Source organism: Aotus nancymaae, unplaced genomic scaffold (assembly GCF_030222135.1).
Source record: "Aotus nancymaae isolate 86718 unplaced genomic scaffold, 86718_ANA_hifiasm-v0.15.2.pri h1tg000002l, whole genome shotgun sequence".
In the NCBI taxonomy this organism is placed as follows: Eukaryota; Metazoa; Chordata; class Mammalia; order Primates; family Aotidae; genus Aotus; species Aotus nancymaae.
In genome coordinates, this window is record NW_026988413.1 from 7,855,855 (window position 1) to 7,883,641 (window position 27,787).

The 27,787-nt window shown below is 59.1% G+C and overlaps 4 protein-coding genes across 7 annotated transcripts; 2 read left to right on the top strand and 2 right to left on the bottom strand.

Annotated features, from left to right (window-relative positions):
- The first annotated feature begins 123 nt into the window (after positions 1–123).
- On the top strand, positions 124–4,303 carry FASTK (Fas activated serine/threonine kinase). 3 transcript variants are annotated; one of them, XM_012443081.3, is made up of 10 exons: positions 124–248; positions 996–1,418; positions 1,897–2,076; positions 2,215–2,354; positions 2,826–3,039; positions 3,138–3,297; positions 3,524–3,615; positions 3,690–3,825; positions 3,899–4,013; positions 4,094–4,303. In XM_012443081.3, exons 1-10 carry the CDS (start codon positions 167–169, stop codon positions 4,199–4,201), a joined length of 1,650 nt encoding a protein of 549 aa, XP_012298504.3. In that variant the 5' UTR covers positions 124–166; the 3' UTR covers positions 4,202–4,303. The 3 variants fall into 3 exon arrangements, with proteins under 3 accessions (XP_012298504.3, XP_012298536.3, XP_012298547.3); XM_012443113.3 differs by lacking the exon at positions 3,899–4,013 and having other exon boundaries at positions 167–248; XM_012443124.3 differs by lacking the exon at positions 1,897–2,076 and having other exon boundaries at positions 167–248.
- Positions 4,304–4,396: 93 nt separating this feature from the next.
- On the bottom strand, positions 4,397–19,375 carry SLC4A2 (solute carrier family 4 member 2). The gene is made up of 22 exons (XM_012443133.2): positions 19,286–19,375; positions 17,074–17,239; positions 16,672–16,913; positions 16,473–16,591; positions 14,746–14,978; positions 14,516–14,658; positions 13,002–13,182; positions 11,017–11,152; positions 10,749–10,914; positions 10,516–10,630; positions 10,175–10,359; positions 9,791–10,016; positions 9,482–9,697; positions 9,250–9,398; positions 8,952–9,146; positions 6,632–6,886; positions 6,435–6,524; positions 6,106–6,272; positions 5,435–5,688; positions 5,168–5,337; positions 4,773–4,946; positions 4,397–4,666 (listed from the first exon to the last, which is right to left on the bottom strand). The coding sequence occupies exons 1-22, from the start codon at positions 19,334–19,336 to the stop codon at positions 4,586–4,588; spliced, it is 3,714 nt and encodes a 1,237-aa protein (XP_012298556.2). The 5' UTR covers positions 19,337–19,375; the 3' UTR covers positions 4,397–4,585.
- LOC135272388 (uncharacterized) lies at positions 19,309–23,060 on the bottom strand. Of its 2 annotated transcripts, none has more exons than XM_064370934.1 (2): positions 21,528–21,622; positions 19,309–19,399 (listed from the first exon to the last, which is right to left on the bottom strand). In XM_064370934.1, exon 2 carries the CDS (start codon positions 19,394–19,396, stop codon positions 19,346–19,348), a length of 51 nt encoding a protein of 16 aa, XP_064227004.1. In that variant the 5' UTR covers positions 19,397–19,399; positions 21,528–21,622; the 3' UTR covers positions 19,309–19,345. The 2 variants fall into 2 exon arrangements, with proteins under 2 accessions (XP_064227004.1, XP_064227002.1); XM_064370932.1 differs by lacking the exon at positions 21,528–21,622 and adding an exon at positions 21,832–23,060 and having other exon boundaries at positions 19,312–19,399.
- Positions 23,061–23,446: 386 nt separating this feature from the next.
- CDK5 (cyclin dependent kinase 5) lies at positions 23,447–27,541 on the top strand. Its single transcript, XM_012443181.2, has 12 exons — positions 23,447–23,547; positions 24,178–24,266; positions 24,364–24,431; positions 24,526–24,586; positions 24,686–24,742; positions 25,515–25,610; positions 25,745–25,819; positions 25,977–26,073; positions 26,248–26,317; positions 26,892–26,952; positions 27,063–27,143; positions 27,260–27,541. The coding sequence occupies exons 1-12, from the start codon at positions 23,511–23,513 to the stop codon at positions 27,344–27,346; spliced, it is 879 nt and encodes a 292-aa protein (XP_012298604.1). The 5' UTR covers positions 23,447–23,510; the 3' UTR covers positions 27,347–27,541.
- The last annotated feature ends 246 nt before the right edge of the window (positions 27,542–27,787 follow it).

Sequence of the window (27,787 nt, forward strand, 5' to 3'; positions counted from 1 at the left end):
CCGCCCCCGGCGCCGCGCGCGCACTTCCTGGGGGCGGGCTCGTGGCTCCCTGGCTCGCAGTGCCTGCCGGGAGCCACGTCTCCGCTGGCCGAGCGCAGCGCCGGGATTGGTGTCCGGGCGGCGATCCAGGGGCTGCTGGGAAGATGGCGGACTCGGCGGCCAGCCGATGAGGAGGCCGCGGGGGGAGCCTGGCCCCCGGGCCCCGAGACCGACTGAGGGAGCGACCTGCGCAGGGCCCGGGGAGTCATGTAGGGGTGGTGCCTGCGGGGCGGGCTGCGGGAGGGCTGCGGGAGCTGGTGTTAGCGGCAGCGGCTACGGTCTCCTGGCGTCCCTGGGCCTGGGTGGGTGTGGGGCCCCCGACTTCGCCGACTCCGCGCCGTCGCAAAGCGGCGCTCTCGGGCCCCGGGCGCTCCCTGCGAGGTGGGCACCGCGTTTTCATTTCACGGGTGAGGAGTCTTGGAGAGACGAAGCCACTTGTCCAAGGTCACGCCGCTGGTAAGTGGGAGCGCCCAGCATGGAGTCCAGCAACGTCCAGCCGCCCGCGTTCCACTCTCTTGGCCGCCGCCGCCTCCTGCGGGAGAGGGAGGTGGTCGGGAGAGCGCACGCCGGTGTCGCCTGGACTCCAGACTGGGCGCGACCACTAACCCGGTTAATGACCCCGGGCTTAACCTCTTCGCCGCTCTGGGCCTGTGTTTCTCACCGGTGAAATGAGGTAATGCCAGCCCTGCCTACTCCTCATGGGCGTGTAAGGAGCATCAGAGATGGTGCATGTGGAATTGCTTTGCAAGTAGTGCCGCGCTGAGCGCACTGAGGATTATGATTGCTGTTTCAAAGGAGTGGAAAGAGGCAGAGGGGCGGGGCGGGGAAGAGGCCCAGAGCAGTCACAAAGGGTTGCTCGAACCCAGGTCCCTGAATGAGGAGTGAGGTAAGGAGTAGGTAGCAGGTCTTTCTCCCCTTGGAGAAAACCTTACCCCCTTTTTTGGGCTGCCCCTCAGGGTCTCCATCACCCAACTCAATGCTTCGAGTCCTGCTGTCTGCTCAGACCTCCCCTACTCGGCTGTCTGGCTTGCTGCTGATCCCGCCAGTACAGCCCTGCTGTCTGGGGCCCAGCAAATGGGGAGACTGGCCTCTTGGAGGAGGCCCCAGTACAGGTCATGTGCAAGGGCTGCAGCGGCTTCTGGAACAGGCGAGGAGCCCTGGGGAGCTGCTGCGCTGGCTGGGCCAGAACCCCACCAAGGTGCGCGCCCACCACTACCCGGTGGCGCTTCGTCGTCTGGGCCAACTCTTGGGGTCTCTGCCACGGCCCCCTCCTGTGGAGCAGGCCACACTGCAGGACTTGAGTCAGCTCATCATCCGAAACTGCCCCTCCTTTGACATGCACACCATCCACGTGTGTCTGCACCTTGCAGTCTTACTTGGTGAGGAGGGGCTTGAGGTGGGCGCCTGGGGGGCTGCTGGGTGTTCATGTAGAATAGGGAAAACAGGAGAAGACCATGGACAGAAACGCAGCCTGTCAGGCGTGTGCGGAGGAACGCTTGCTTTTGCTCCCGTTCTGTGTCTGCGGCAGACATCATGAGTCGAACGCACTCATTCCAGCCTCGCTAGGGTGCCACCCCAGATTCTTGCTAATAGAGGGCCCTAGGAAGCCACTATAACTTGTCACAATTGGCACAAGATGAAAGCCTATTTTGCCATCTTTGTATATATTCCCCACAGACTGTTCTGATACCTCATAGTCACGATAGTTGACATTTCTCCAGTATTTGCACTTAAACTCTAGCACACCTTCCCGCTCAGGAAGTGGAGAGGAGAAAGGTGGGGAATTCACCAAGTAACCCCATGATTAGAACAGCTGCACAGCTCTGTTACCAGGCTGCTTTTCACCTCTCCCCTCAGGCTTTCCATCTGATGGTCCCCTGGTACGTGCCCTGGAGCAGGAGCGAAGGCTCCGCCTCCCTCCGAAGCCACCTCCCCCTTTGTCGTCTCTTCTCCGAGATGGGCAAAGGCTGGAAGCTGCTCTGAGCTGCCCGCGTTTTCTGCGGTATCCACGGCAGCATCTGATCAGCAGCCTGGCAGGTGCTGGAGGGGGTTAAAGGCAGATAGGGATGGGGAGGGCTGACAGGAGGAAAGTGGGCTCAGTTAGCTAGGCTGAGGTGGAGTTGGGCCAGCTGGAGGTCCGGCCTGAGGCCCATTGTGATAGGCTGTTTTTCACAGAGACGAGACCAGAGGAACTGACGCCCCATGTGATGGTGCTCCTGGCCCAGCACCTGGCCCGGCACCGGTTACGGGAGCCCCAGCTTCTGGAAGCCATTGCCCGCTTCCTGGTGGCTCAGGAAAACCAGCTCAGCAGCAAGGTGGGCTTGCCTCCCACCTCCTGTGCATCTCTGAGTCATTCTCAGGGGCCTGGTCAGGCCCAGCACCCTGTCCAGCTTGGCTGCCCTCTTCCTGAAGCAGACACACCCTCTCCGTCTCCTGGGACCTGCATCTTTTCCCACACCTTCTCTGTGGCTTGCCCACCTCCCGTCAGCAGCATGTATTCCTGGAAATGTGCAGTTTCCCAAAGCACTCTTAGCACCATCCTAGCTCCACCCATCCCTCTCCTGGAAGTCTTCAGGGCCAGACCCCACAGTGATGTCCCCTCTGCCTGTTTGGTAATTAGTCACATGCAGCTCATCACTGCTTTGCTGTTGAACTGCGAGGCTGGAGGAACTATCCTGTCTTTACAGCAATGTTATAAACTTGGCTCAGCCTCTCTGAAGCTTAGCTTGTGAAAGATGACTGCAGAAACACTTCACACTGGGTAATGAACTGCTCTTCCTCCACAGGTGGTACAGAAGTTGGTCCTGCCCTTTGGGCGGCTGAACTACCTGCCCCTGGAACAGCAGTTTATGCCCTGCCTTGAGAGGATCCTGGCTCGGGAAGCAGGGGTGGCACCCCTGGCTACAGTCAACATCTTGATGTCACTGTGCCAACTGCGGTGCCTGCCCTTCAGAGCCCTGCACTTTGTTTTTTCCCCTGGCTTTATCAACTACATCAGTGGTATGCAGCCAGGATGGCTGGCTGGGGCCCTGAGGGCTGGAGAGGCAGGGGAGCAGGGTGGCCTGCAGTCCGGAGCCCCAGTCCCCGCCTCCCCACAGGCACCCCTCATGCTCTGATTGTGCGTCGCTACCTCTCCCTGCTGGACACGGCTGTGGAGCTGGAGCTCCCAGGATACCAGGGTCCCCGCCTTCCCCGAAGGCAGCAAGTGCCCATCTTTCCCCAGCCTCTCATCACCGACCGTGCCCGCTGCAAGTACAGGTGGATGGGACAGCCTGGGGTAAGGGGAGGGGCTGGCCTGGGAGCTGCACAGAGTGGAAAAGCTAGAGGGACCATGAACCGCCAAAGCTCAGGTGCTCAGCCACCATAAAGAAAACTGGGCCCTGAAGCAGCAGAGGGTTTTGCCCAGCAGGGTGGCAGCACTAGACTGGGACAGACTAGGATGAGACGCTGGGCCCTTCCTGCTACTGGTGTCTTTTCTCCTCAGTCACAAGGATATAGTAGCTGAGGGGCTGCGCCAGCTGCTGGGGGAGGAGAAATATCGCCAGGACCTGACCGTGCCTCCAGGCTACTGCACAGGTGAGCAAAGGGCCAGGGGCAGGCCCAGGGAGACAGAGCCCTGGCTAAGACCACCCGCCCTTCTCCCCCTCCAGACTTCCTGCTGTGTGTCGGCAGCTCTGGTGCTGTGCTTCCCGTGAGGACCCAGGACCCCTTCCTGCCATACCCACCAAGGTCCTGCCCACAGGGACAGGCTGCCTCTAGCCCCACTACCCGAGACCCTGCCCAGAGGTAAGGGAGGCAGGGTGGGGGAGCCCTGGCCACCTTGCCCACCATGCCCTGAGCCACGTCCCTCCCCCCACAGGGTGGTGCTGGTGTTGCGGGAACGCTGGCATTTCTGCCGGGACGGCAGGGTGCTGCTGGGCTCGAGGGCCCTGAGGGAGCGGCACTTAGGCCTGATGGGCTACCAGCTCCTGCCGGTGAGTGGCCCTGGCCTGGTCTGTGGCGAAGCCTCACTCCCGGCCCACTGGTAACGTGCCATCCTCTCCTCTTCTGGCAGCTACCCTTCGAGGAACTGGAGTCCCAGAGAGGCCTGCCCCAACTCAAGAGCTACCTGAGGCAGAAGCTCCAGGCCCTGGGCCTGCGCTGGGGGCCCGAAGGGGGGTGAGGGGATGATGTGGGGTTCAGGATGGCCCCCCTATGGGGGGTGGACGATTTGCACTTTGGTTCCCTATGTTTTGGTTTCTATTAAAGTTCCTTTCCTTCCCCATTGTGAGTCTCATTTTTGGGATGGAGAGCAGGGCTGGGACCCCTGCCTCTTCCATTCATGCCCCCACATACAGAGACAAAAGGCCAGAGATGATTGGGGGCCAAAGCACTTTACTGCAGGGGCACTGGGAGAGGAGGGGACTTTAAATTATTCACTTAAATAAAAATGAGGACGGAGGGGCAGGGGAGGGGGAACCCCATCCCACCAGCCTGTCCCCTCGTCCATCCGTCTCTTGGCGGTCTCTCAGCTGTCTCTCAGCGGCGGCTACACAGGCATGGGCGGCTACACAGGCATGGGCATCTCATTGTACTCGTCCACACCCTCCCGCTCATCAAACACCGGCTCTGCCTCGTTGGCATCCAGCTGTGGGGGACGGTGGTGGTCAAGAAGGGAAGGGGAGCCTTTCTAGAGCCATAAGCAGGTGAGAGGGGACCAAGAGGGGCCGTGGGAGGCAGGTGGGAGGGCTTACGCATTTCATCTCTCGCTCGGTGAAGACACGGGTGAGCACCACCATGCGGAGTGGCACTGTGAGGATGAGGATGAAGGGGAAGGCCAGGGAGGCAGCTGTGGACATGACAGCCCAGAGCAGGGCCAGGCAGAGTAGCTGCAGGGCCGTGAACAGGTGCATACGGAGGGTCCGGACCTGGGGGACGGAGACAGGTGAGTCCAGGCTCCTCCCCAGCCCGCTCCTGGGATGAGCCTCTCCCCTCCTCAGAGGTGGGGACGAAGCACCTTCCTAAGGTCTGTACAGAGGAGGCGGGGGCTAGCTGAAGGGGTAGACGGGAGGGAGCAGCTGGAGAGTGACCCAAGTAGACCAGGATGGGCAGAGGTGCACCCCTTCCGGTGGGGAGCTGGGGGGCTCACCTTCTTGACGTAAGTGACATCTGGGTGATGTTTGGGCGGCATGAGCAGCAGATGCAGCCGCTCATAGAACTGGATCCCATTAAGGGAGGTGACTCCCATGTACAGGAAAATTCCAAAGAGCACGGCCAGGGGGATCTGCCGGAGCAGATCCCCGATAACTATGGAGAGGCCTACAGGAGGCGCAGGAGAAACAGTTGGCCCCAGGGTCCACGGGCCCCAGTGGCCCTGGGGAATCCACTGGGAAAGGAAGGGCAAGAGGCAACATACCCACAAGCAGGGCAACCAGCAGCCCTGTTACCCGCTGCTCCTTGACCTCCTGAATCTTGGGTTTGTCCCCAGGCGCCACGGCCTTGCTCATGACGGTGAGTGCGTTGGCGTGAGTGACAGAGCGGACAGTGGCAGCAGCCAACCAGGGCAGGCCAAAGAGGGCACAGATGCCGCCCATGGCCACGATGAGCAGCAGGTCCAGGTGGAAGCCGGAGCCCTTCTGCAGCATGCGCTCCTTCTTGGAGATGATGAGCCTGAGAGCAGGAGGGGTGCTGCTGAGGCCCAGGCTGGACTCAGCTCTGCAGACCACAGGGTATTTCCAGAATGTCCAGCCAATCCCTCCAATTGGTTTTGGAAACTGGTGGTCCCTGTCCATTCTGTCAGGATTCAAATTCCATTATAGAGCAGAACCTGGGCCCCGAGCCCTTATCCTCCATGACAGCTCCCAGCGAGCACTGCCAGGCTGGCCTGCCCCTCCAAGTGCTGTTCCTGTCCCAGCAAACATCAGGGTGCTTTTCTGCTGTCCACAGAATAAACTCCTGTGGCCATCCTGGCATCCAAGGTGTCCTGAGGTCCCTGGGATTGCCCAGTATGGCTGGAGGTTCCATGCTGATTTCCCCAGCTTGGCCTGGGGCTCTGGCCCTTACACCCCTTCGGCTAGGACCACTCACGTGGTGATCTGTGTCTCCATGAAGATGAGGATGAAGACCAGGATGGCGGGTAGCAGGCTGGCAACCATCATCCACACAGGGAAGGGGCTCTTTTCCCCCAGGGGGTTGATGACCCAGCCCCTCTTTTCTGGGGCAGTCACTGAGAATCCACTGGGTACGCTCAGCTTCTGCAGGGCAGACACAGTGCAGGGACAAGGGTAAGGTCAATGTGGAGGGTGTGCCATGGAAAGGGGTTGGCGTCCACTCAGCTGAAGGACAGGCTGGAGGGGAACCCCTAGACCCGGGGCGGCAGAGGCAGCAGTACTTGCCTGCTGCGAGCAGCACCTTACCTGGGTATAGGTGTCCTCGATACTGTAATCCACAAGCACCATGATGAGGATGGCGATGGGCACCCCAAAGTCCCCAATCACCCGCCGGATCTGAGTGGGCAGGCACAGCGCTCAGAGGCCTGCCACCACAGCCCCTGACTTCCTGCCACCCCCCCGTTCCTGTCCCTAACCCCCTCTTGGCCTTTAAGCCCACGCACCCGGCCAGGGAAGAACCGGCTGTTCTTGAATTTGCGCAGGAAGAAGGCGATGAAGAAGGTGCCGGCCATAAGCACCAGTGACAGCAGGGCCGTGTTGGGCTGGCCCCGGGGCTTCCCCTGCCCAGACTGCCCAGCCAAGCTCCTGTTGCCCGGCCCCAGCGTGGGTCTGGCCCCGGCCCATGTCGTGTTCTCACCACCGTCCACCTCTGAGCTGTTGGAGGCTGAGCAGCCATGTAGGGGATGCTCCTGGAAGATCTGGGGAGAGAAGGCCACACGGCCTCCATTAGCTGGACTGCAGAGAAGTTTGTGGGGTTCGGCAAGTGTTGGGTGGGAGGGGTGGGGCAGGGGAAAGGCTGGCCTGCTTTCAAGGAGCTTGTCTTGTTGAATTAAGACAATGACCCAGAGAACCAGCTGTGAGCACAGGGCAGTGTGGGGCAGAAAAGACTGAGCGGCTGATGTAAGTCAGGAAGGCAGCTGGTGAATGGCATCAGCCAGGCCCAGAGAGGAGGACATGGGCACAGAGAACCAGAGTGGCCTGTCACCACACGTCTCATGCCCAGACTGACTGTCAGCTCTGGAGCCTTTCTCCTTTCTACACTCCTGGATTGTTTGACATTTTAACAAAAGCACGTACCTTTGTTATTAAAAATGTGAGTTTTAAAACCAAGCTAAAAATAATTAAAAAAATAAAAATAAAAATAGAGCTCGGGCGTGGTAGCTCACGCCTGTAATTCCAGCACTTTGGGAGGCCGAGGCGGGCAGAGCACTTGTGGTCAGGAGTTCGAGACCAGCCTGTCCTATCTCTACTAAAAATACAAAAATTAGCTGGGCGTGGTGGGCCTTTGTAATTCTAGCTACTCGAGAGGTCGAGGCAGAGGCAGGAGAATTGCTTGAACCCAGGAGGCCAAAGTTGCAGTGAGCTGAGATCGTGCCACTGCACTCCGGCCTAGGCAACGGAGCAAGACTCTGTCTCAAAAAAACAAATAAATAAAATGAAATAAAAAAATAAAAAGATAGACTGGGCCAGTGGTTCCTGCCTACAACCCCAACCCTTTGGGAGGCCCACGCAGGAGGATGGCTTGAGGCCAGGAGTTCCAGACAAGCCTGGGCAATATAGGTAGGCCTCTTCTCTTCAAAAAATTTTAAAATTATCCAGGCATGGTGGTGCCCACCTAGTCCCAGCTGTTAGGGGGGCTGAGGCAGAGGATTACTTGAGCCTAGGAGTTTGAGGTAACAGTGAGCTCTAATGGCGCCATTGTGCCATTAAATATAGAAGTTTTTAAGAAATAAAAGTTTTAGTTTTCGGCCAGGTGCAGTGGCTCACACCCGTAATCCCAGCACTTTGGGAGGCTGAGGTGGACGGATCACTTGAGGCCAGGAATTCAAGACCAGCCTGGCGAAACCCCATCTCTACTAAAAAAAATACAAAAAAAATTAGCCAGGCATGGTGGCATGTGCCTGTAATCTAGGAGGCTGAGGCAGGAGAACCCAGAAGGCAGAGACTGCAGTGAGCAGAGATCGCACCAAAACTGCACTGCAGCCTCGGCAACGAAGCAACACTATCTCCAAACTCACATCTGTAATCCCAGCACCTTGGGAGGCAGAGGTGGGTGGATCACAAGGTCAGGAGATTGAGACCATCTGGCCAACATGGTGAAGGGCACCTGTAGTCCCAGCTACTGGGGAGGCTGAGGCAGGAGAATCGCTTGAATATGGGAGGCAGAGGTTGCAGTGAGCCGAGATTGCACCACTGCACTCCAGCCTGGTGACAGAGTGAGACTCCATCTCAAAAAAAATAAATAAAATTATGAGTTTTTGAAAGACTGATCTATCCGGTTCGAGTTGCTATTTAGAAAAAAATCAAGGCAGGTGTGGTGGCTCACTCCTATGGTACCAGCACTCTGGGAGGCCGAGGGGGGTGGGTCATCTGAGGTCAGGCATTCAAGACCAGTCTGGCCAACATGGTAAAATGTCGTCTCTACTAAAAATACAAAAATTATTTGGGCATGGTGGCGCAGATCTATAATCCCAGCAACTGGGGAGGTTGAGGCAGGAGAATTGCTTGAACTTGGGAGGCAGAAGTGGCAGTAAGCCAAGGTCATATCACTGTACTCCAGCCTGGCTGACAAAGTGAGACTGTCTCAAAAATTAATTCCATTCATTAAAAGACTGATCTGAGGCCCTAGTGTGTGTGTTGGCAACAAGCCCCAGGAACACTCCAGACCAGCCTGGTCTCGAATCCAGAGGACGGGACCAAGAGACTCCCTCCAACTCTGAAACCTCAGCCCTCCCGGCCCAGCTTTCGGCAGGGCTTGCCCACCTTCACCAGCTTGTAGAAGGTCTCATAGATGAAGATGAGTGAGATCAAGAAGGCGAAGATCTCCTGGGTGAAGCGGGAGACGAAGCGGACCAGGAAGCTCCCCTCCAGGGCCACCATGAGCAGGGCCAGGAGCACCAGCCAGAAGCCGATCCACACGCGGCCCACCAGGTACTCCAGGTGGTTGCTGCTACAGAACTGGGGGCGAACGCAGTCAGGTCCCAAGCTCTGGGCAGGGATGCTGGGGGAGGTGTCTAGGGCAGAGGAGGGGCAACTGGAGCTGGGCGGGAAGAACCCTCACCGAGAAGAAGGCCTCCTCGAAGACCAGCAGGGGCCCTGAGAAGCCGATCACCAGCAGCGGTTGGGCACCCAGCAGGCAGAAGACCACGCCCTGGAGCGCTGTGGACATAATCAGCTCCGACACCCCTATCAGGTCCTGCGTCTTCTCTCCTGGAGGTACAGGGACCAGCTCAGGAGATGGTGGCCAGGCCCTGGGCAGTCCTGCCCACACCGCCCCTGAAGGATCTCCTCACCTAGCAGCCCCCCAAAGGTGATAGCAGGAGACAAGGCGGCAAAGTAGATGAAGATGACGGCAGCCAGGCACTGAGGGTCAAGGGCATCTCGGAAGTCGCTCAGGTAGTGGGGATAGCGGCGCCGCACATCTCGGATCAGCCCCCCAAAGGGCCGCCCGGTCCGCCGAAGGGGATCATCTTCAGCTGCCCCTGCCACCTCTACCATCTGCAGGAGCGCTGCAACCCAGGCCTCCGTCAGGGCACCCCGGCCCCTCCTGCTCACCTCATCCCCTTCAGGCAGCCCCGGCCCCAGCCCGCCCTGGCTCGTACCCTTATCTTGGGCGGATTTGGGCTCCAGCCCGGCCCCTGTGGGCAGCAGCCGGCCCTGCTCCTCTCGCTTCTTGAGCATCTGGCGCTGGAAGTGGGCCACAGAGCGCAGCAGCTCCTCGCCCTGCACTTCCGAGGGCGGCAGCACCACGCTGCAGTCCAGGAAGGCGTTGATGGCCGTCAGCAGGTCCTCCCGCTCGTCGGCCAGGTAGGCTGCCTCGTGAAATTGCTGCCAAAGCAGGATGGGGATCAGGGAGGGCACAAAGAGGAGGGCTGAGGGCCTGGAGCTGGGGCTGGGCAAGGCTGGTCGGGGGGGCAGTTGTGGGGGTCAAGGCTGGCCCAGGGTGGGCTCTGGGAAGCAGGGTTCAGAGCAGGAGGGGAGCTGACCTTGTCTGACATGAGGGTGGAGATGGAGCGGCCAATCTCGTGGTAGTCCATGTTGGCGCTGCTCGGGCCCAGCAGCAGGAAGAGGAAACGCACGGGCACCGGCACCTCCAACACTGCGTCCAACTCCACGGCCTCCCGGAGCCGCACAAAGGCCATGGTGGGGCGAGAGAGGAACTCCACGCAGCCTAGGGGTATGGGGCCATCGTGGATAAGAGCTGAGCAGCAGGACCACCTTTCAGCCCCTTGCCCAGGGGTGGTACTGAGGGAGAGCCAGGGAGACTATAGGACCCTGCCTCAGGGCCCAGCCACCAAGCCCCCGACATGGGACCTGCCCCACACACCCACGAGGACCACTGTGGCCTCGGCATTCTCAGGGATCTTCTCCAGCAGCTTCAGCTCGTGCTTGGACTTGGAGCGGGTGATGCCAGCTGGTGGTGCTGGAGGTGGCAGCTCGCGCTGGGGGACACAGAACACAGAAGAGAGCTCAGCCCAGTCAAGCCCCTCGCACTCTGAGTCCTCGCCCGGACTTCCTCAGTCCTGCCGCCAGCCCAGGCAGAGCCGGTTCTCCCCTCACCTCTCGCTCCACCTCCAGCCGGGTCTCGGGAACACCTCCGATGAGAGGCTCGGTGACGTGGGGGTCACTCTCAGCCCCCTGAGTGTGGTGATGCCCCAGCAGGGAGCCCAGGGAGCCGGCCGAGATGTTGCGGGGGAAGGAGAAGTCCTTCTCGTCACTTGGGTGGCTGGTGGGGCAGAGGGCGGTGAGGCAAAGGTGGGGGCCAATGCCAAGGGCCAGGGCAGGTGGGCTGGATGACATATTGTCCCAGCCACCCACAGGGCCTCACCTGTGTTTCAGGAGCAGGGCCCGCAGCACGTTGGCCCTGTCCTCGGCCTTGATCTGGTCAGAGATGACCATCTGCTCCACCACCTGGTGGGCCACTCCAGGCAGGGTCTGCTGGTCCAGATCCAAGAGCACAGCCCCTGGCATAAGATGGCAAGGAGGACCTCTCAGCCCCAGGGCGCAAAACAGTGGCAGGGAATGGAATGGGAGCAGGAGCTGGGGACGGTTGAAGGAACCAGGTGGGTGGGTGCCAGGGATGGAACACCAGCCTACCCATGAAGGACACAGGCTTGAGTCCTAGCTCTCACAGGAGCCCAGGTCACATCAAACCTCCGGTTCGTCCCCTCCCCCAGACCCCCAGGAATGTTACGACGCTCAACAGAGACCACTGAACCTCAGTGACCAGAGTGTCTGCTAGGCTACGCCTGCCAGACACCCCTTCCAGGGAGCATCCAGCCTCCACGGGGACGGCCCAGGCCACCCACTCTGACTGAACCCTCTTGGCTGTTAGAAAACTCTCCTCTAAGTAAGCCAGCTGCTGTGTCACTCTAGGGGCCTAGTTCTACCCTCTGGTTCACACCTCAGCTGGTCTGTGGCCTTGTCCATGTGGCCGCCCTGGAGCCATCTGCAGACCCCACTCCACCCCAAGCTTCTTGACCTCCCTTCACCATTGCACACAGAAATAACAGTCCCTTCAAAAGTTACCAGATCATTCATCAGTAACAAAGATTAAAGAAGAAACAGAACCAGAAACCCCTGAGCAGCCAGACCAGAGATCACAAGGCCTAGTAATAAAGCTCTTGCCCGGTGGCACTTTACCCAAAGCCCTTGAGCCTCACTAGGAGCCTATGGACTCTTAGTTGGGAAACAATCCTAAAAGCAGGTTTCTAGGTCCTCAGCTGCTTAATTTTTTGTTTACTCTTTTTTTTAAAAATTTAATTTTAAGCTGGGCACAGTAGCTCACGGCTGTAATCCCAACACTTTGGGAGGCTGAGGCGGGCGAATCGCTTGAGCTCAGGAGTTCGAGATCAGTCTGGGCAACACAGTGAAACCCCATCTCTACTAAAAATACAACAATTAGCTAGGCGTGGTGTTGTGCGCCTGTAGTTCCAGCTACTCGGGAAGCTGAGGCAGGAGGATCACTCGTGCCCAGGAGGTGGAGGTTGCAGTGAGCCAAGATTGCGCCACTGTACTTCCAGCTTGGTGACAGAGAAACGTCCTGTCTCAAAAAAAAGCCTGGGCGTGGTGCCTCACGCCTGTAATCTCAGCACTTTGGGAGGCCAAGGTGGGCAGATCATGAGGTCAGGAGTTCGAGACCAGCCTAGCCAACATGGTAAAACCCCAACTCTACTAAAAATACAAAAATTAGCCACGCGTGGTGACGCACGCCTGTAATCCCAGCTACTCGGCAGGCTGAGGCAGGGGAATCGCTTGAACCCGGAAGGCAGAGGTTGCAGTGAGCCGAGACTGCACCATTGCACTCCAGCCTGGGCGGCAGAGAGAGACTCCATATCAAAAAAAAAAAAAATTAATTCCCAGGGTGCCTCAATCCATAGAGCCTCAGCTCCTTAGAAACAGGTCTTTTAAACGGGAGTGATGACCCATTGGGAAGGAGCAAGCAAACACAGGGCTCAGAAGTCCCGCATCTGTGGTTAGTGGTCATTTCGTGAGATCTACACAGCTGCAGATTACATCACATTCCCCAGAATCTTGAAGATGGTACCAAGGCATGTCAGGAATTTCAGAAAGTTTTACATCAAAATGGCTTCTCTCGAACATTTTCACAACCAAAACACATTGGCTTCAGTTGTTATCTGAGAACATCAGAGAAGCTAATAGCTGAAAATGCAGACGCGAGCTGGGTGTGGACCACGGTCCCTCTGGCCTCTGGGGCTGTCACATATCATGGGGCTCAAGACAGATTTGGGTCATTTGGGAGAAAGTTTCCTAGGAAGTGGCTGGGTGGGAGGTGGAAGGGAGTGGAGTTACCATGCGCCAGGGTCCTGCGGAGCTCCAGAAGACTGCGGAAAGAGAGGGAGGCCACATGGGGCTTGCCCCAGCGCTCTGTCTCCTCCTCCACGTCCTCTTCAAATTTGATCCAGCGAGCTGTCTCCCGCCACTGGGGCTCCTGGTTTTTATCCAGCAGCAACTCATTCAGCTCCACAAACACCTTGGGGAGAGAAGGGAAGGCATTTTGGGGTACAGAGCCAGAGGTGGCGGCCCTGGGGTGGGTCTCAGAGGTGAGCGGCATCAGCGGGAGGTGAGTCACCCTGGAGAGCAGAAACACGGTGGGTGGTGCACAGGCACACCAGTTCCACAGCCAGGTGGGACCCTCGACAACTGACTAACCAATGAGACGCAGCTTCTCTCATCTGTCGAATGGGAATAACACCCGCCTCAAAGGACTGTCAGGAGGGAAAAGGAAAAACACGTGGCATGCTACATGACTCACAGTCAGGGCTTGAGAAACGGCCACTGCAGACCTTTTAACAAGTGGAATGCTTATCAGCCATTCCACCGACAGGCATTCAAGAACTGTGGTGGCCTCTGAAAAACAGTGACTGGGTGGGGCCGTGGAGGAACTTCTGGAGTGTGGGAAATGGCCAGGCAGGTCCTTGCAACTGGCCACCGAGCTGGATGCTTCACACAGATGCAGCTTCCTGTATGTATGACACCTCCATAAAATGGGGACAAACACACACTGTGTCAGAGTTCAGGACCAGAGCCCTTAAAATGGGCAGCGTCCCTTGGTAACCGAGTGACCGTGGCCAAGTCACAGCACTCTAGTTCATGGCTGTTGACCTGGTGGGTGGCTGAGAGGATCAAACAAGTACAGAGGCAACTAGGTTTTGAAAAATGAAGTGCAGTGCCATCCAGAGCCACCTTTAGCCCAAGGGGGACCTTTATTCAAATCAGAAAATGGCATCTCTTTCTAAGATGGTCATGATACAAAAAGATGTGAGTTATAACCACAATACTCAAACCAATGACGCCCACCACAGGGAACATGATCACGGTGCCTGTCAATAAGCTCCAAGATGTGTGTACGGCACTCTTGTGCAGTGTACAAGCTTCACAACCAAAGGTGGCATCCCTGTGCCGGGTGCGGCGGCTCACGCTGAAATCTCAGCACTTTGGGAGGCCAAGGCAGGTGGATCACTTGAGGCCAAGAGTTGGAAACCAGCCTGGCCAACATGGTGAGACCTCATCTTTACTAAAATTACAAAAATTAGCCATGGACGGTGGGTGCCTATAATCCCAGCTACTCTGGAGACTGAGGCAAAAAAATCGCTTGAACTTAGGAGGCAGAGGTTGCAGTGAGCCAAGGTTGTGCCACTGCACTCCAGCCCGGGTTGAGTGCTGGACAGAGTCAGACTGTCTCAACAAAACAAAGGCGGGAGTCCTGAGGCTTGAGATTACAGCTAGTCTGAGAGGTAGGGGAGGGATCGCGGGGAGAAGGTGGATGGGAAGTTAATGAAGGAGCATGAAGCAGAGCGTGGTACCTCGTGGGGCTTGTGGGGGGCTCGGGGTCGGGCTCGAGGTGTGGGGCCAGGCTCCCGCCCTTCCCGGCCACTCTGCGTTGAACCTTTGGCATTCTTCCGCACCAAATGACGCCGCACCCCAGGAACGTCCTCAAACCGGTGACCTGTGGGGGCAGAGGACCAAGGCTGGGTTCCCCCTTTCTCTTACTCCTTCGCCCCAGTGCCGGGTTTGGCCCAGGCCCAGCACTCACTCTTCATGAGGTCTAGGTCAGCCGTGGCCAGCGTCTGGGCCTCACTCTCGTCCGTGGGGACCCGGGGCAGCAGTGCCTGCTCAGCCCCTGTCATGCTCCCGATGCGCCTCCTTTCCTGAAGATTGTAGCTGCGGTGCCCAGGCTGGGCTTTGGGCAGGGGGCGCCCAGAGGCACCCCCATCGTCACCCCCTGCAGTGCCACTGGTCACCGCCACCACCTCCTCCACCTGGGTTCTAGGCAGACAGAATGGCCGTGAGCCCGAGAAAGCCAGCCTCTTCCCAATGCCCAGCACCTACACAGGGGGCAGCTAGGGAAGGGGTCACATCAGACTCCAGGCCCTCCTGGCTCCCACTCCTGGGAGGCATGGGCAAGGGAAGAGGGGGATTCTGGACGCAGACTGCCAGCATCCACACCCCAGCTCCACCCTTTTCCAGCTGTGCAGCCCCAAACGGCCACCCAAAGGTCCCTCTGATCATCCACTGTGAACGTCAATGCTCCTTAGCAGTTGGGGCTGAGGCCAGCCTTTTGCGGTGCCATGAAGGGTGAGATTCTGGAAAAGTCCCAGTGCAGGGCCTGGCGCAAAAAAGGAGCTCAGGACACTGCTTCCTGACAGTCAGCATTCACCCCCCTGCCCCCTCACCCCCTGGCACACCCCTAAGCCATGGGACTCAGAGGTTCACAGGGGCCTATGTTTAATCAAGAGGAATAAATTCCGTGGCACTGGGCCTTTGAGACGGCAGACAGCTTCCTGCCCTGGGAGGAGGGGTGAGCCTCGGCCTTCACAGATGCCAGCTTCTGCTCTCTCCCTTCTCTCTGCCAACACTGGGCTGCCAGGGCCCTGCCATGTGGTCCTATCCCTCTCTCTCAACATCAAGAGACCCCAGAGCTCCAAGCTCACGTCCCCTCCCATGACCAGGCTTTCCTAGCCCCCACGTACCCTGGCCCACAAATCCGACCCTTTCCTGATGCCAGACTTTCTCGGAAGCCCCAACCTCCTCCTGGTCATCCTGGCACCTCTAAGGCCACTGTAACCCGCCCCGTGCATCTGTACACTGTCCCAACAGGTTTATGCGCTCCCAGAGGGGACAACATGCCCTTCGCTTCCTGCAGCCTTCAAGCTGCCTGGCACCCAGAAAACAACAGATTCGTGATAGTAGTGACCTTGAGACCTAGTTCAAAGTAATTTCTCCAGGAAGCCTTCCCCCAAATGCCAATCGTCCACTGGTACTGACACTTTGCCTGAACCAGCCACTGGGTGCAGTGACAACATGCTGATGCCATCTCATATGACAATGTTTGGTTTCCAATCACAGCGAGTTGGCAGCTCCCCAAGGAGAGGGGGTCTCCTTTGCCCCTGGGGGCCCCAGCAAGTGCTGGGAGGTCACCAGTCCAGTACCTGAGCCAGTGCTGGTTACTGTTCCCGCTACACCACAGGTGGGGGTGGGGGACGAGCAGGGGTTGGGGGCAGCTTAGGCAGCTTGCTCTGTGCCAGGCTAAACCATACTTAGAACCTTAATTCATACCACCCTTAATCCCTACAGCCACCAGTGAGAAAGGTTCTATTATGCTTGGTTCCGTAAGGAACCTGGGGCTTGTAGAGCTTAAGTTGCTTGCCCAGCTAGTGAGGGCAGGGCTGGGATCTGAACCCCGGCCTGATGATTCCACCACCTCACTTCCCTAGCAGGAGAGGTGTCTGTTGGGGACACTGTTGATTGGGGTGTACTTACCCAGCCTGGGCCCCTTTGGAGGCCTGAGGAGTTGCCTCCTGGTGGAGCAGCGGTGCAGGGGGAGATGGATTGGTCCTCTCTGCCTTCCGGTCAGCACTGTCATCCTCTTGGAGGAAGAACTGCAACAGGGACCCATGTGGGCAGGAGTGACCAGGCCAGGGCCCTGCTGATATCCCCTAGGAGCCCGCGCCCAGCGCACCTGCACTGAGGAGGGTGTGGAAGCAGGGGACGGCTGCGTGAGTGCCCGGGCTCCCTCCGCTTCGATGGCCTCATCCTCATCTTCCTCCCCCTCCTCAATGGTGGGGGTTTCTCCAGTTGGGGAGGCTCCTGGGCGCCTTCGAGGCTTCCGTCCTGGGCCCTGGGGTGTCTTGCGGCGGCGTGTATCCAGAGGCAGGTGGGTGGACAGCGGGTGATGGATGTGGTGGGAGGACTGGCGGTGGTCTGCGGGGGGAGGGAGACTTGGCTGTGGCCAGCAGAGCATTCCTCCCCTGCCATCCTGGCTCACAGCCCCACTCCTCCCACAAGGACCCCAGCCCCTTCTTTGCTGGACAGTCAAATATGATCCCCTTGCCTCCTCCCCCTCCCCTGCCTGCCCCCTCACACTCAAAATCTTCCTCCCCATAGCTTCGGCCTGGCTCCTCCCCTCCGCGAGACCCGGCCTCCTGTAGGATCTCCTCAAACCGCTCCACGCCCAGGGTGCGGTGAAGTTCATCTTCCTCAGGCTCGGGGAACCCAGGCGTTCCAGGGACCAAGCTCTCTGGCTCTGGCTGTGAGGAAGAAGGCACAGAGAAAACACACAGGGCTTACTGGAAATTGTACCCCGAAACCTCACCCTTCCCAGTGCCAGAGAGCCAGGACCCCCGCCACCAGCAGCCATCTCCTCTAATGCTGGTGACTTGATATCCCCTCAGCAGCTGTCCCTTCAAATATAGGGACCCAGGCTGGGCACAGTGGCTCACACCCATAATCCCAGCACTTTGGGAGGCTGAGGTGGGTGGATTGCTGGAGATCAAGAACTCAAGACCAGCCTGACCAACATGGTGAAGCCCTATCTCTACTAAAAATACAAAAATCAGCCGGGCATGGTGGCAGGTGCCCGTAACCCCAGCTACTCGGGAGGTTGAGGCAAGAAAGTCACTTGAACCCAGGAGGCGGAGGTTGCAGTGAACAAAGATCTTGCCACTGTACTCCAGCCTGTGTGACAGAGCTAGTCTTCATTTCAAATAAAAATAAAAAAAAAGAAGGGACCCAGTGTCTCTCCAGCAGTGACCCCTCAGATGCAGAGACCCAGTCCCCCCCAGCGGCTGTCCCCTAGGTTCTGAGCTGCCCCCACCCCAGCCCATCCCCCTTGGCTGTACAGTCAGTTCAGGGCCAGTGTGTCCAGCCCTTCTGCAGCCTGGAGGGAGGGCGTGTGAACCGGGAAGTTCACATGACAAGATAGTGAAGAAACTCCTGTTGGCCTGAAGACAACTGCTGAGCCCAAAAAGTAACTTCTGGAGGCGCCCAAGCTAACCGATCCAGGGCCAGTCAGAGTCAAACAAACCCAGCCCCGCAGGGCCAGGAATGGATGCCCTTCAGCCCCCAGGAGCGCTCCCCAAGCCCCTAGACCCTACACCCGAGTCCTGGGCCTGCTCCCTAGCCCCACCCCTCACCCCACCCCCACAGCCCCCACCTGAGTCATCCTGCGGGCGCAGAGCAGTAGCCGGCACGGCCGGCAGGGAATGCGGCGTTTGCAAGAGCTCAACCCGGCTAAGCAGCAGCCGCCGGGCCAGGCAGCCTTGGTCCAGCCCCCCACCCACCCACGGTCTCAGCTCCAGGCGCCGCCAAATATTTGCTCAAGAGCTTCTGGACCTGAAGGGCATCGGGATCTCCAAGGGCGGGGGTATGCAGCCCCCTCCATGGCGGTGCCAGCAGCGAGAACCAGGAAGAGCTCGGGGAGGAGGGCTGTGGCGAAGGGCGGGTCTTGGGGACGAGGTGGGGACTGCAGCAGCTGAGACTGGCAGAACACCGGATAAGAGAAGGTGAGCAGGCCAGGGGGCCGGCTTCTCCCCTCTGTGAGGAAGGCTCCTGCCCATCTCCTGGCTTTCCCAAGTGCCCGGCCCCACTCCTACCAGAAGCAGCACCGTGGGACGAGGGGGCAGGGAGAGGTGGAGGGAGCTAGCCCCCATGGGGAGAAAAGGTCGCAGACCCCTCGCACCTGAGGCCGCAGGAGGAAGTCCATGGCCGGCAGGGGTGAACCTGAGAAGGAGGCGGAGGGGACCAGCCTGCGCCCCTTCCCAGTCACGTGCCCCTCTGGGCCAGAATGACCAATAGCGGAGCTGATTGTGGCACGGGTTAATCATTAGACTTCTTAGGAAAATCCAGAGGGGGCCATGTGGAGCAGTGGCCACGTGGGGGAAGGGAGGGGTGGGCCTGGGTGGCACGTGGGCAGGGGGCGTGGCCAGGCACGGCAGGCAACCTCAGCCCAGAACCCTGACCGGCGCTCAGACTAGACCTGCGCTTCAAGGGCCAGCGGGGTCTAAGAGGGGTCGCTGGGTGAGAGACCCAGGGTTCTTAAAGTTCCTCAACTGCCAAGGCTAAGCTACCTAGGTCTTCAAGTAACAGCCTCAACTCCCTCCCCAGGACTAGGAGATGCCTGATCCCCCACTACCCATCCCCCCACAACAATCATGCAAGGTCTGGGTAGGGATGGCAGCGCCCTCCTGGTCTGCACACTTACACACACACACTCTCTCTCACACACACTCACACCCCTGGTTGGAGAGGGCTGCCACAGAGGGAAGGTTGGGTGGAGAACTGGGGGCCACACTCACCGTGCGGAAAGAATCTGCGCCCGTGGCAGGGCGCCGGGGGGCGCTGCTCATGGCCGAATCTTAGCCCTTTTCACTGTCGCTGCGGCTTTCAGGGCAACGAGGTGGAGGCATAACCTGGGTGGGGGAGAGGCCCAATCACCATCGAGAGCCCCGGGATGCAGCAGCCATCACACGCCCTCCACGTTGCTCCGGATCCTCCTGATATGAAGGACCTCAGAGTAGCCCTTAGCAGCTGCCACAGCACAGAGAGGAGTTATTTAAAGGAGAAATAGAGAAGAACAAAGAGACAGGAGAGGACTGAGGCAAGGGGGGTCAAAAAGGGCCAAGAGACTGAGTAAAGGGAGAAGAGAGAAGGTGGGAGAGGCCGCAAGAAAAAGAGAGAAAGGAGTCAAGGCCCAGGCCTGGAGAGAAAGCAACAGAATGGGGGGGGCGGTGGTGATCATGAGCCGGGAAGGAGGGGAGTGAAGGCCCAGGCAGACACGAGTCTCTCAGGATCAGGGCACCCACCAGAGGTGGACCTGAGACCAGAGAGGGTGTGGTGAGGAGGGTGAGACACCCCGTGGAGCCAGGCTGGGCTGCTGCGACAGGAAGCGGGCAGACAAGAGGAAGAACTCTGGAGAGAGCCCAAGATGCCCCCGCAGGGAGGGGGCGCCCCTTCCCCAGTGCAGGCCGGCAGGAGGCTTCCCTCCTCCAGGTCTGTGGGGGTCAGCAGGAGGGAAGCAGACTGCTGGGTGGAGGGCAGGAGCTCAACTCCACTCACTCAGTGGGAGGGAGGAAGGCACAGAAGGTGGGCACACGCTGGGCAGAGCTTTATAATTGAGGAGGGGCATGTGATGGGCTGGGAGGGGGTGGCCACTGAGCCTTGAGGTTCTGCCTCTGAGGGCAGTCTGGATCCCGCCCCCCTAGAGCCTGGAGCCAGGAAAATCTGAGTGGCAGGGCTGCCACCCTCCTGACTGTGACTACAGGGAGTCTGTGGAGGACACCCTGTGTGGCGGGGGCAGAGAAGGAGCTGCAGGGGGCAGCCCAATCCCTTCAGATCAGGGGCCCATTCCTAGTGGGTCAGCCCGGGGGGCACCCAAGACTGGCGGAAAGTGACAGTACCCATGCTCCCAGCGCGTTGCTGGGGACTAGGGGTGCCCGACTTACGAGTAAGACAAGTCAGTGTTGGGTCCAACAGTATAGGCCTGGGGGTCTATACAGGATGGGGAGCCTGGCAACACAATCCTGGCAAGCACTCCAACTCGGCTAACCACGCTCTTCCCCTCCCCCTCAGCAGGCCTTCAGCCAGGGCGGGTGGTGTGGATAAGCATGGGGGCACCCAGTCTGGGAAGGTTGTGGGGAGTCAGCCCTGAGCACCTGCAGGTGCCTACTCCCACCTCAGGCTGTGCCCTCCACACTCCTCTGCGCCCCCTCCCCCGCTGTCCCAGAACACAAAGCAGCCTCTGTCCAGAGCATCGGTGCCGATAATCCGGGTGGGGACACATTCCCGGGACCAGCCCCAACCAGCCCAGAGGATTAGCATCTCTCCCCTGGCCCAAGGGATTAGCAACTCGGACCCCCCACTTGGGCATTAACCACCCCCCAAGTGAACTCGTAAATTCCGCAGCTCTTCCAAGTGGGGCTGGCGGGGAAAATGAAGGGGGATAAAGTAGACCCTGGATTTCAGGCAGTGCAGTCCTTCACACCCAGCACGGAACTCCCCGCCTGGACAAGCCGACCCCGGGAGTCAGGTCCAACTCTCCGGGCTCGTCTTTCCCATCCCCACCCAGCTGCTCCCTCTTCTGCCTGACCCCTTGTCCCGACCTGACCCGCCACCCGCCTTTCCCTGCTTCGCCTCTCAACCCGGAGATTGGGGACGGAGGCCCGGGCAAACCCCAGTGTGGGCGCCCCTGGACTGAAGGGCTGCGCGGGGGGGCAGGAGGGGAGGGATGGTCTGGAGCCCGCCGGGGAGTGGGAGGGCCGGCGGCGTCTCCCGGAGACAACACCCTCCTGGTGGCAGAGGGCGCGGCACCCTGGCTTTAGGGAACTCTGAGAAGCGGACCCCGGAATGCCCGCTTCCGACCAGCACTCCATCCGCCTCCCCATCCTTCTCCCCAAGACCTCGGTTCCCCGCGCCCCAGTCTCCGCCCTTTCCTCCACTTCCACTCCCTCCCCGCTCAAGTCCCGAGTTCCCCCCTCTCCTTCCCCCTCCCTTCCTCCCTCTGCGGCCCCAGCCCTCCCCCGCCACCACCTCTCCGCTTACCCACTCGCTCTGGACTTCGTGCCCCGGGGGTCTCGGGGTCTCTCCCCGTCCTCCGGCGCCCTCGCACGCTCCCGACGACTGCCCCGTGCCCACCCCGGGGCGCGCCCCCACCTCTCCCAACTTCTCCCAACTCAACTTTCCCCCGCGCCTCGGGCAGGCCAGCCCCCTGCGTGCGCGCCCCCCGGCGCACCGTGCGCGGCCCCGCCGCCGCGGCTTGGGAGGCGGGAGCAGGGGCTGAGAGCAGGGGCCGGGGCGGGGGCGCGCTTCCAGGCACAGCCCGGCACCAGGAGCCGCCCCCGCGTACCTCTGCCCAGAGATTCTCTACTCGGGGCTCGGGCGTCCGGGGGATTCCGACTCTTGGCTCCATTACGGCACCTCTGGGTGGAAAGGATCCCGCCTCGCGCTGGGGATCCCAGGCAGGAAAACGCAGGCACAAGGATGGCCAGGAAATTCAGGGTGGAGGAAGTCGAAATAGAAACGTATCTGGGTCGAGATTCTCTTCTGCCCCCCGCCCCCCAAATAACCCCCGTACGTCCAAGAAAGTCTCGTGCCTCCAAGAAAGCCTCGGGTGGCGAGAGGGTGAGAAGGGTGGCTGCCCAGTACCCGCTCAGTACCTGAGCTGACCTGGGAGAGGGCAACTTGTTAGGGCCCCCCCCCGCCCACTTCCTGAGAGGGACAGAGATTCCCTGTGGTGGCCTTCCTCTTGAATGGAATCTTCACACAGAATCGAACCCTAGCCATAGCCATCACTTATCATTCAAGACCTTTGTGTGTAGTTTTTGTTTGCCCAACGAAATCACCAAGTCTTCCAGGTAAGGCATATACTTTTCGCTTCTTTTCTCCAGTCGGCCACGTGAAACATAGCATTGTGTATGCAAAAGCATTCAGATAAAAACGAGTTAGTAAACACTTGTTTGGCAGCAACTCTGATTCCGGTGCTGAGGAGTGCTGTTTGGGATCCTTTTCCCTCGGTCCATAGCCCTCAAGAATGCAATCATGAGACAATTAGAGAGGCAATGCAAGGGAATCTATAATCAACTCCTTTAAGGGATGAGGTAGAGGCTGCTGCAAGTTGAGCATCTGTCTGTGGTCTTGTCTGTGGAGGGGGTTAACCAACCTGCCGGCCACACCCTGGCTGACTCCAGTGGGCCCTGCTCCGGAGACTGGGGTCTAGGGAGACCCCCAGGGCTCCACCCAGCTTGCCTCAGCATATCAGAGTTCAGCGGCTGGAGTCGAGTGAGCACTGAGACAACAAACGGGGCGCAACGGAGAGAGGGGTCTTCGGAGTGTATCCCTCCACTAAAATCCAGCCTCAAAAAGGCACACCTGTTCTATTCCCAGTCCTGCGGTCAGCTGTTCGCTGTGAGGTCATCATCGCTCAAAGGCACTCCCCAGTCAATCCTGGGGTCACTAGGTGGCTTGGGGAGAGGTGGAAACCTCTGCTGAGGTCGTCAGAAGGCTGTTGGGAACTCAAGGCCACCAACCAGGTCAGAGTTGGGCCGCCAGGGCCCGGGATCTAGGCCGCCAAACCCCAAACCCCTAAGCGACAGCGCTCCGCCCCCATCCCCGCTGCATTCTGGAACGCGTAGTCCCGGAGCGGCCCTTTTCAAGAGGGCTGGGAACACATAAAAGAAATAACAACAGCAGGGCACACTGGGAACCGCAGCGCCGCGGCGGGGCGCCCGGAAAACGGACACGCGTGGCTCCCTGGGACTTGAAGTCCAGGGTTTGCCTCCGCGTTGGAACCAGAGCCCGGGAGTCAAGTGCTGCAGAGAGCCTGAGCGCAGCCGGCTGGGGGTTGTAGTCTTCTTGTCCTCGGCCTCGGGCATTGCGGGGAAACCTCGCCATCTTAGGACTACAAGCCACAGAAGGCCCTGCGCGGGCAGGCGGGGCGGGGCTGGAGGCTGGGGTGCCGCCTCCTCTGCAACGCCTGGGCCAGAGTCTTAAAAACCGAGGGCCCGCAGGGTCCCCGCGGCTGCCGCGATGCAGAAATACGAGAAACTGGAAAAGATTGGAGAAGGTAATGGAATCTCGACATGTTCCTGCAAGAGCTCCTCTACGGACCTTTCGGCATTCCTTGCATCCCTGGCTTTCTTGCCGTCAGCAGTACCTACAGGCTCCGACCTCAGCAGCGGCTGCAGCCCTGGCCCCCCGAGCTCAGCACTCCATGCAGACACCAATCTTCCCCGTGTTAGCATTTCCCGCAGGCTCCCACTCCAATCTTAGCGTTCCCAGTAGACCCGACCTCCCAACCGCGACACTTCCTGAATTTCTCACCCTAGCCTCAGCACCACTTGGACAACCTCACCCCGACCCCCAGCCTCGGTTCTTGCTGCAGACCCTCAGTCCTCTCCCAGACCCCTCCTCACTATTTCCAGACCCTTCATTATAATAAGCACTGCCTTCATTATAGACATCCTTGCCCTGGCAGCCGCACTCGTCTTCTTGCCGAGCCCCTGGAGCCTCTGCAGGCACCTTTTCCTCCCTCCCCACCTGCCACATCCTCACTCACAAAGCTCTCCCACCTGCCTTCACCCTGAATCCCTTCCCTTGCACACTCAGACGCTGCCTTCACCTCCTGGGAGGCATTTCCTGGGTGAGGGAAGAGTGCGCCATCCTCTTCCCCTGACCCCTGACCTCCTTCCCCTAGGCACCTACGGAACAGTGTTCAAGGCCAAAAACCGGGAGACGCATGAGATCGTGGCTCTGAAACGGGTGAGGCTGGATGATGATGATGAGGTAGGACTGGGGACTGGGATAGGGGCTGGGGAGGGGGTTGAGGGCCTGGGCTCAGTGGGATCTGACTGTTGCCCACCCGGCCCCCTCACACATGCAGGGTGTGCCCAGTTCAGCCCTCCGGGAGATCTGCCTACTCAAGGAGCTGAAGCACAAGAACATCGTCAGGTGTGCGGGAGGTGTGGCTGCTTGGGGGAGGTGGGGGCTGACCTGGGACATTTGTCAGGAAGACCTGCCTGGCTGAGCCCTTCTTTTGCTCTAGGCTTCATGATGTCCTGCACAGCGACAAGAAGCTGACTTTGGTTTTTGAATTCTGTGACCAGGTGAAAGGCAGGGTTTAGGGGACAATAGCCTTGGGAAGATATAGAGGCCCAGACCGAGGTTAAACTCTGTCCCATTCTTCCGCTCATATCCCTTTTTAGGACCTGAAGAAGTATTTTGACAGTTGCAATGGTGACCTTGATCCTGAGATTGTAAAGGTGAGGAGAGTGTTGGGGGACCCCTCAGGCTGGGGTCCAAGTCTGCCTTCAGTGTAAGCACTCCTTGGGCACCAAGTTTGGGCCCTGAACAGGCACGCTCTAGGGTGTCAGAGGATAAGAAAACCCTGTTTCTGCCCTGCCGGGGCCTCCTAGCGAGCATTTTCACGTGGTTGTCTTTGACCTGCACAGTGGCACTCAGATACCAATCTGGCCGCGTTAGAGGGACATCATATGATGTTGACATCAGTAACATCAATGATATTTACACCCGAGAGATGAGAAAATGAGGTTCAAGGAGATACACTCATTCATTCAACACATACTTACTGAATGCTTCACTGTGTGCCAGGTGTTCTTCTAGGCCCAAGATCAAATGCCTTGGTCCAGGTTCCAGGGGAGCCAGTCCTGACTGATACTACACCATGATATTGATGTGGATGGTCACGGTGTGCATACTTAGATGTGGCCAGGAAGGGAAGATCATGGGCTGGGATCTAGGCCAGATCTAGGATCCACCTGGCCAGGCCCATTAGGCTGTATGGTTCAGGAAGGTGGGGACCAGGGCCAGCTTGTTTACTGTTGTCCCTCAAATGCCTAGCACAGTACAAAGCAGGTCCTGGATGGCAAATGAATGGTGTCACTCTGAGCCAGGTGCTGAAAGGTGTGTGGGTGTAGCGAAGCACAGGGTGAGGAGAGGAGCCAGCCAGCTGCTAGGCACAGTTATGTTCAGGGCATCTGACTTCCTGCTCCCTGCTCCCTGCTCTTCCCCCAGTCATTCCTCTTCCAGCTGCTAAAAGGCCTGGGATTCTGTCATAGCCGCAATGTGCTGCACAGGGACCTGAAGCCCCAGAACCTGCTAATCAACAGGGTACTTTTGGGAAGAAGGTGGGGAAGGGGAGGCTAGGACCAGGGCCTGGGGGAACAGGACTGGGAGGATGGAGCCTGTACTGCCCCAAGTCTGCTCAAAGGCCCTTCGCCATGTTCCCTTTCCATTCCCCTCAGAATGGGGAACTGAAATTGGCTGATTTCGGCCTGGCTCGAGCCTTTGGGATCCCTGTCCGCTGTTACTCAGCTGAGGTGAGCTGGGAGCTGGGATGTGGGGTTGGGGGAGGGAGCCCCTCAGCTCCTGCTCCAGGACCCAAAGCATTATTTTCCTCTCCTCTCTGAGCCTCCTCCTTGAACCTCCTCCCCAGCCCTCTAAGTGGGAGGTCCCTGTCGGGGGGGTCTCCTCCAGGTGGTTACACTGTGGTACCGCCCACCGGATGTCCTCTTTGGGGCCAAGCTGTACTCCACGTCCATCGACATGTGGTCAGCCGGCTGCATCTTTGCAGGTGACATGCTGGGGCACTGCAGAGGCACCTTCTTTCCCGTTTGGGTTGACAAATAGGATTTGGAGGGTCTCCGCTGGGGGAATGGAGGGAGGCCCTGGGACGGGCTCAAAGGTCGGGGGTCCCTCAGAGTGAGGGGTCCGTCAAGTCACATCTTAGCCCCTCTTTTTCCTCCAGAGCTGGCCAATGCTGGGCGGCCTCTCTTTCCCGGCAATGATGTTGATGACCAGTTGAAGAGGATCTTCCGATATCCTTCCATTTTCCTCTGCCTCGAGCCCTCTGGGAGGGGAGAGCCCATGGAGTTTTAGCGCAATGGGCGAGGGCAGTGATGATATGGGGTGGGCTGATGGGGTCCGTAGGGCTTCTCCTGAGGGCAAGAGGAGAGAGCAGGCGTGCTGGATGCCCTGATGGTCACAGAGCAGATGCACACTGGAGAAGGTGCCACTTGTAGGACGGGCAGCGTGCCCTGGCGGACGAAGTCAAGAGGATGTCCTTCCAGGTGAGAGATGGATGCCAGAGTGAAGGAAGGAACCCAAGGGAGCAGGGACACGTTTTGTGGGAATGGGGCAGGACTGGTTCATGAGGACTAGGCCATCAGCATGTGGGTTAGACTAGTTAGCGATTGTCATGGGAACCGGCTGGATATGTGAGTGACATGCTGGGGCTGCTTCTGTTAAGCCCAAGCTGGAGGGTAAAGGGAGGGTGAGAGAAGAGGGCAGTGGGTATGAGGAATCCCTCCCAGGAGGGGAAGAATCCCTCACCCTGTCCCTGAAGATGCAGCTGTGGCCCTTTCCCCGAGTGATCCTTGACCCTGTGGACACGCTGCTGGGGACGCCCACCGAGGAGCAGTGGCCCTCCATGACCAAGCTGCCAGACTACAAGGTGTGATGGGGAGTGGAGGTCATGGTTCATCAGGGTCCCTCTTATTTCACATTCCTGGCAGCCTCCACCCTTCCCCTACCCCTGGTCTGACCCTCCCTGCCTCTCCACAGCCCTACCCGATGTACCCGGCCACAACATCCCTGGTGAACGTCGTGCCCAAACTCAATGCCACAGGGAGGGACCTGCTGCAGGTAGGTGACCAGGGGTAGAGGGTGGGGTGGGACACTTGTCCAGAGGGACTACAGGAAGGCAAGGCTCTGGGCAGTGACCTGTCCTGAACCTGCCACTGCCTTTCCCCCGTCTCCAGAACCTTCTGAAGTGTAACCCTGTCCAACGTATCTCAGCAGAAGAGGCCCTGCAGCACCCCTACTTCTCCGACTTCTGTCCGCCCTAGGCCCCAGGACCTCTGGCCGCCAGGCTGGGGCCTGGCCTATTTAAGCCCCCTCTTGGGAGGGGCAGGACGGTGGGGGTGCCCAGGGTACTGTGCTCCAGCTGTGCTGGGCCTAGCCGGGGTGGGGTGCCTGAGCCTGAGTTTCTCACTCCCTTTGTGGACTTTATTTAATTTCATAAATTGGCTCCTTTCCCACAGTCTGGCTGATGTGGTGGTCAAGTGGCTCTGCAGGGGCCATGGGCTGGCGGGAGTCTCTGCTGTGGTACTGCCGGCTCCAACCCTGCTTCCGGCTCAAAGACAGCACTTTGCTCTGCTACTCTAAGAGGCTGTGACCCTCACCCCTCACCCCTGGGGCAGGGCAGCACTGTCACTGCACACCCCTTCCTCCCTCTCCCTCTGTCGAGGAGGGCCTGACATGGTCTGTCTGGGCGAGGAGGCCAGTGT

Excerpts from the sequence above, each read along its gene's own strand:
- CDK5 (XM_012443181.2), top strand. The coding sequence starts at position 23,511 with ATGCAGAAATACGAGAAACTGGAAAAGATTGGAGAAG. Across the intron at positions 24,587-24,685 it reads TTTTTGAATTCTGTGACCAG|GACCTGAAGAAGTATTTTGA; the intron begins GTGAAAGGCAGG and ends ATCCCTTTTTAG. Across the intron at positions 27,144-27,259 it reads CAGGGAGGGACCTGCTGCAG|AACCTTCTGAAGTGTAACCC; the intron begins GTAGGTGACCAG and ends CCCCGTCTCCAG.
- SLC4A2 (XM_012443133.2), bottom strand. The coding sequence starts at position 19,336 with ATGAGCAGCGCCCCCCGGCGCCCTGCCACGGGCGCAGATTCTTTCCGC. Across the intron at positions 9,698-9,790 it reads CAAATCCGCCCAAGATAAGG|CGCTCCTGCAGATGGTAGAG; the intron begins GTACGAGCCAGG and ends CCTGGGTTGCAG. Across the intron at positions 4,667-4,772 it reads CCGAGCGAGAGATGAAATGC|CTGGATGCCAACGAGGCAGA; the intron begins GTAAGCCCTCCC and ends CGTCCCCCACAG.
- LOC135272388 (XM_064370932.1), bottom strand. The coding sequence starts at position 21,894 with ATGGAGCCAAGAGTCGGAATCCCCCGGACGCCCGAGCCCCGAGTAGAG. Across the intron at positions 19,400-21,831 it reads TAGAGAATCTCTGGGCAGAG|GTTATGCCTCCACCTCGTTG; the intron begins GTACGCGGGGGC and ends TCCCCCACCCAG.
- FASTK (XM_012443081.3), top strand. The coding sequence starts at position 167 with ATGAGGAGGCCGCGGGGGGAGCCTGGCCCCCGGGCCCCGAGACCGACT. Across the intron at positions 249-995 it reads CGCAGGGCCCGGGGAGTCAT|GGTCTCCATCACCCAACTCA; the intron begins GTAGGGGTGGTG and ends GCTGCCCCTCAG. Across the intron at positions 4,014-4,093 it reads TGGGCTACCAGCTCCTGCCG|CTACCCTTCGAGGAACTGGA; the intron begins GTGAGTGGCCCT and ends CTCTTCTGGCAG.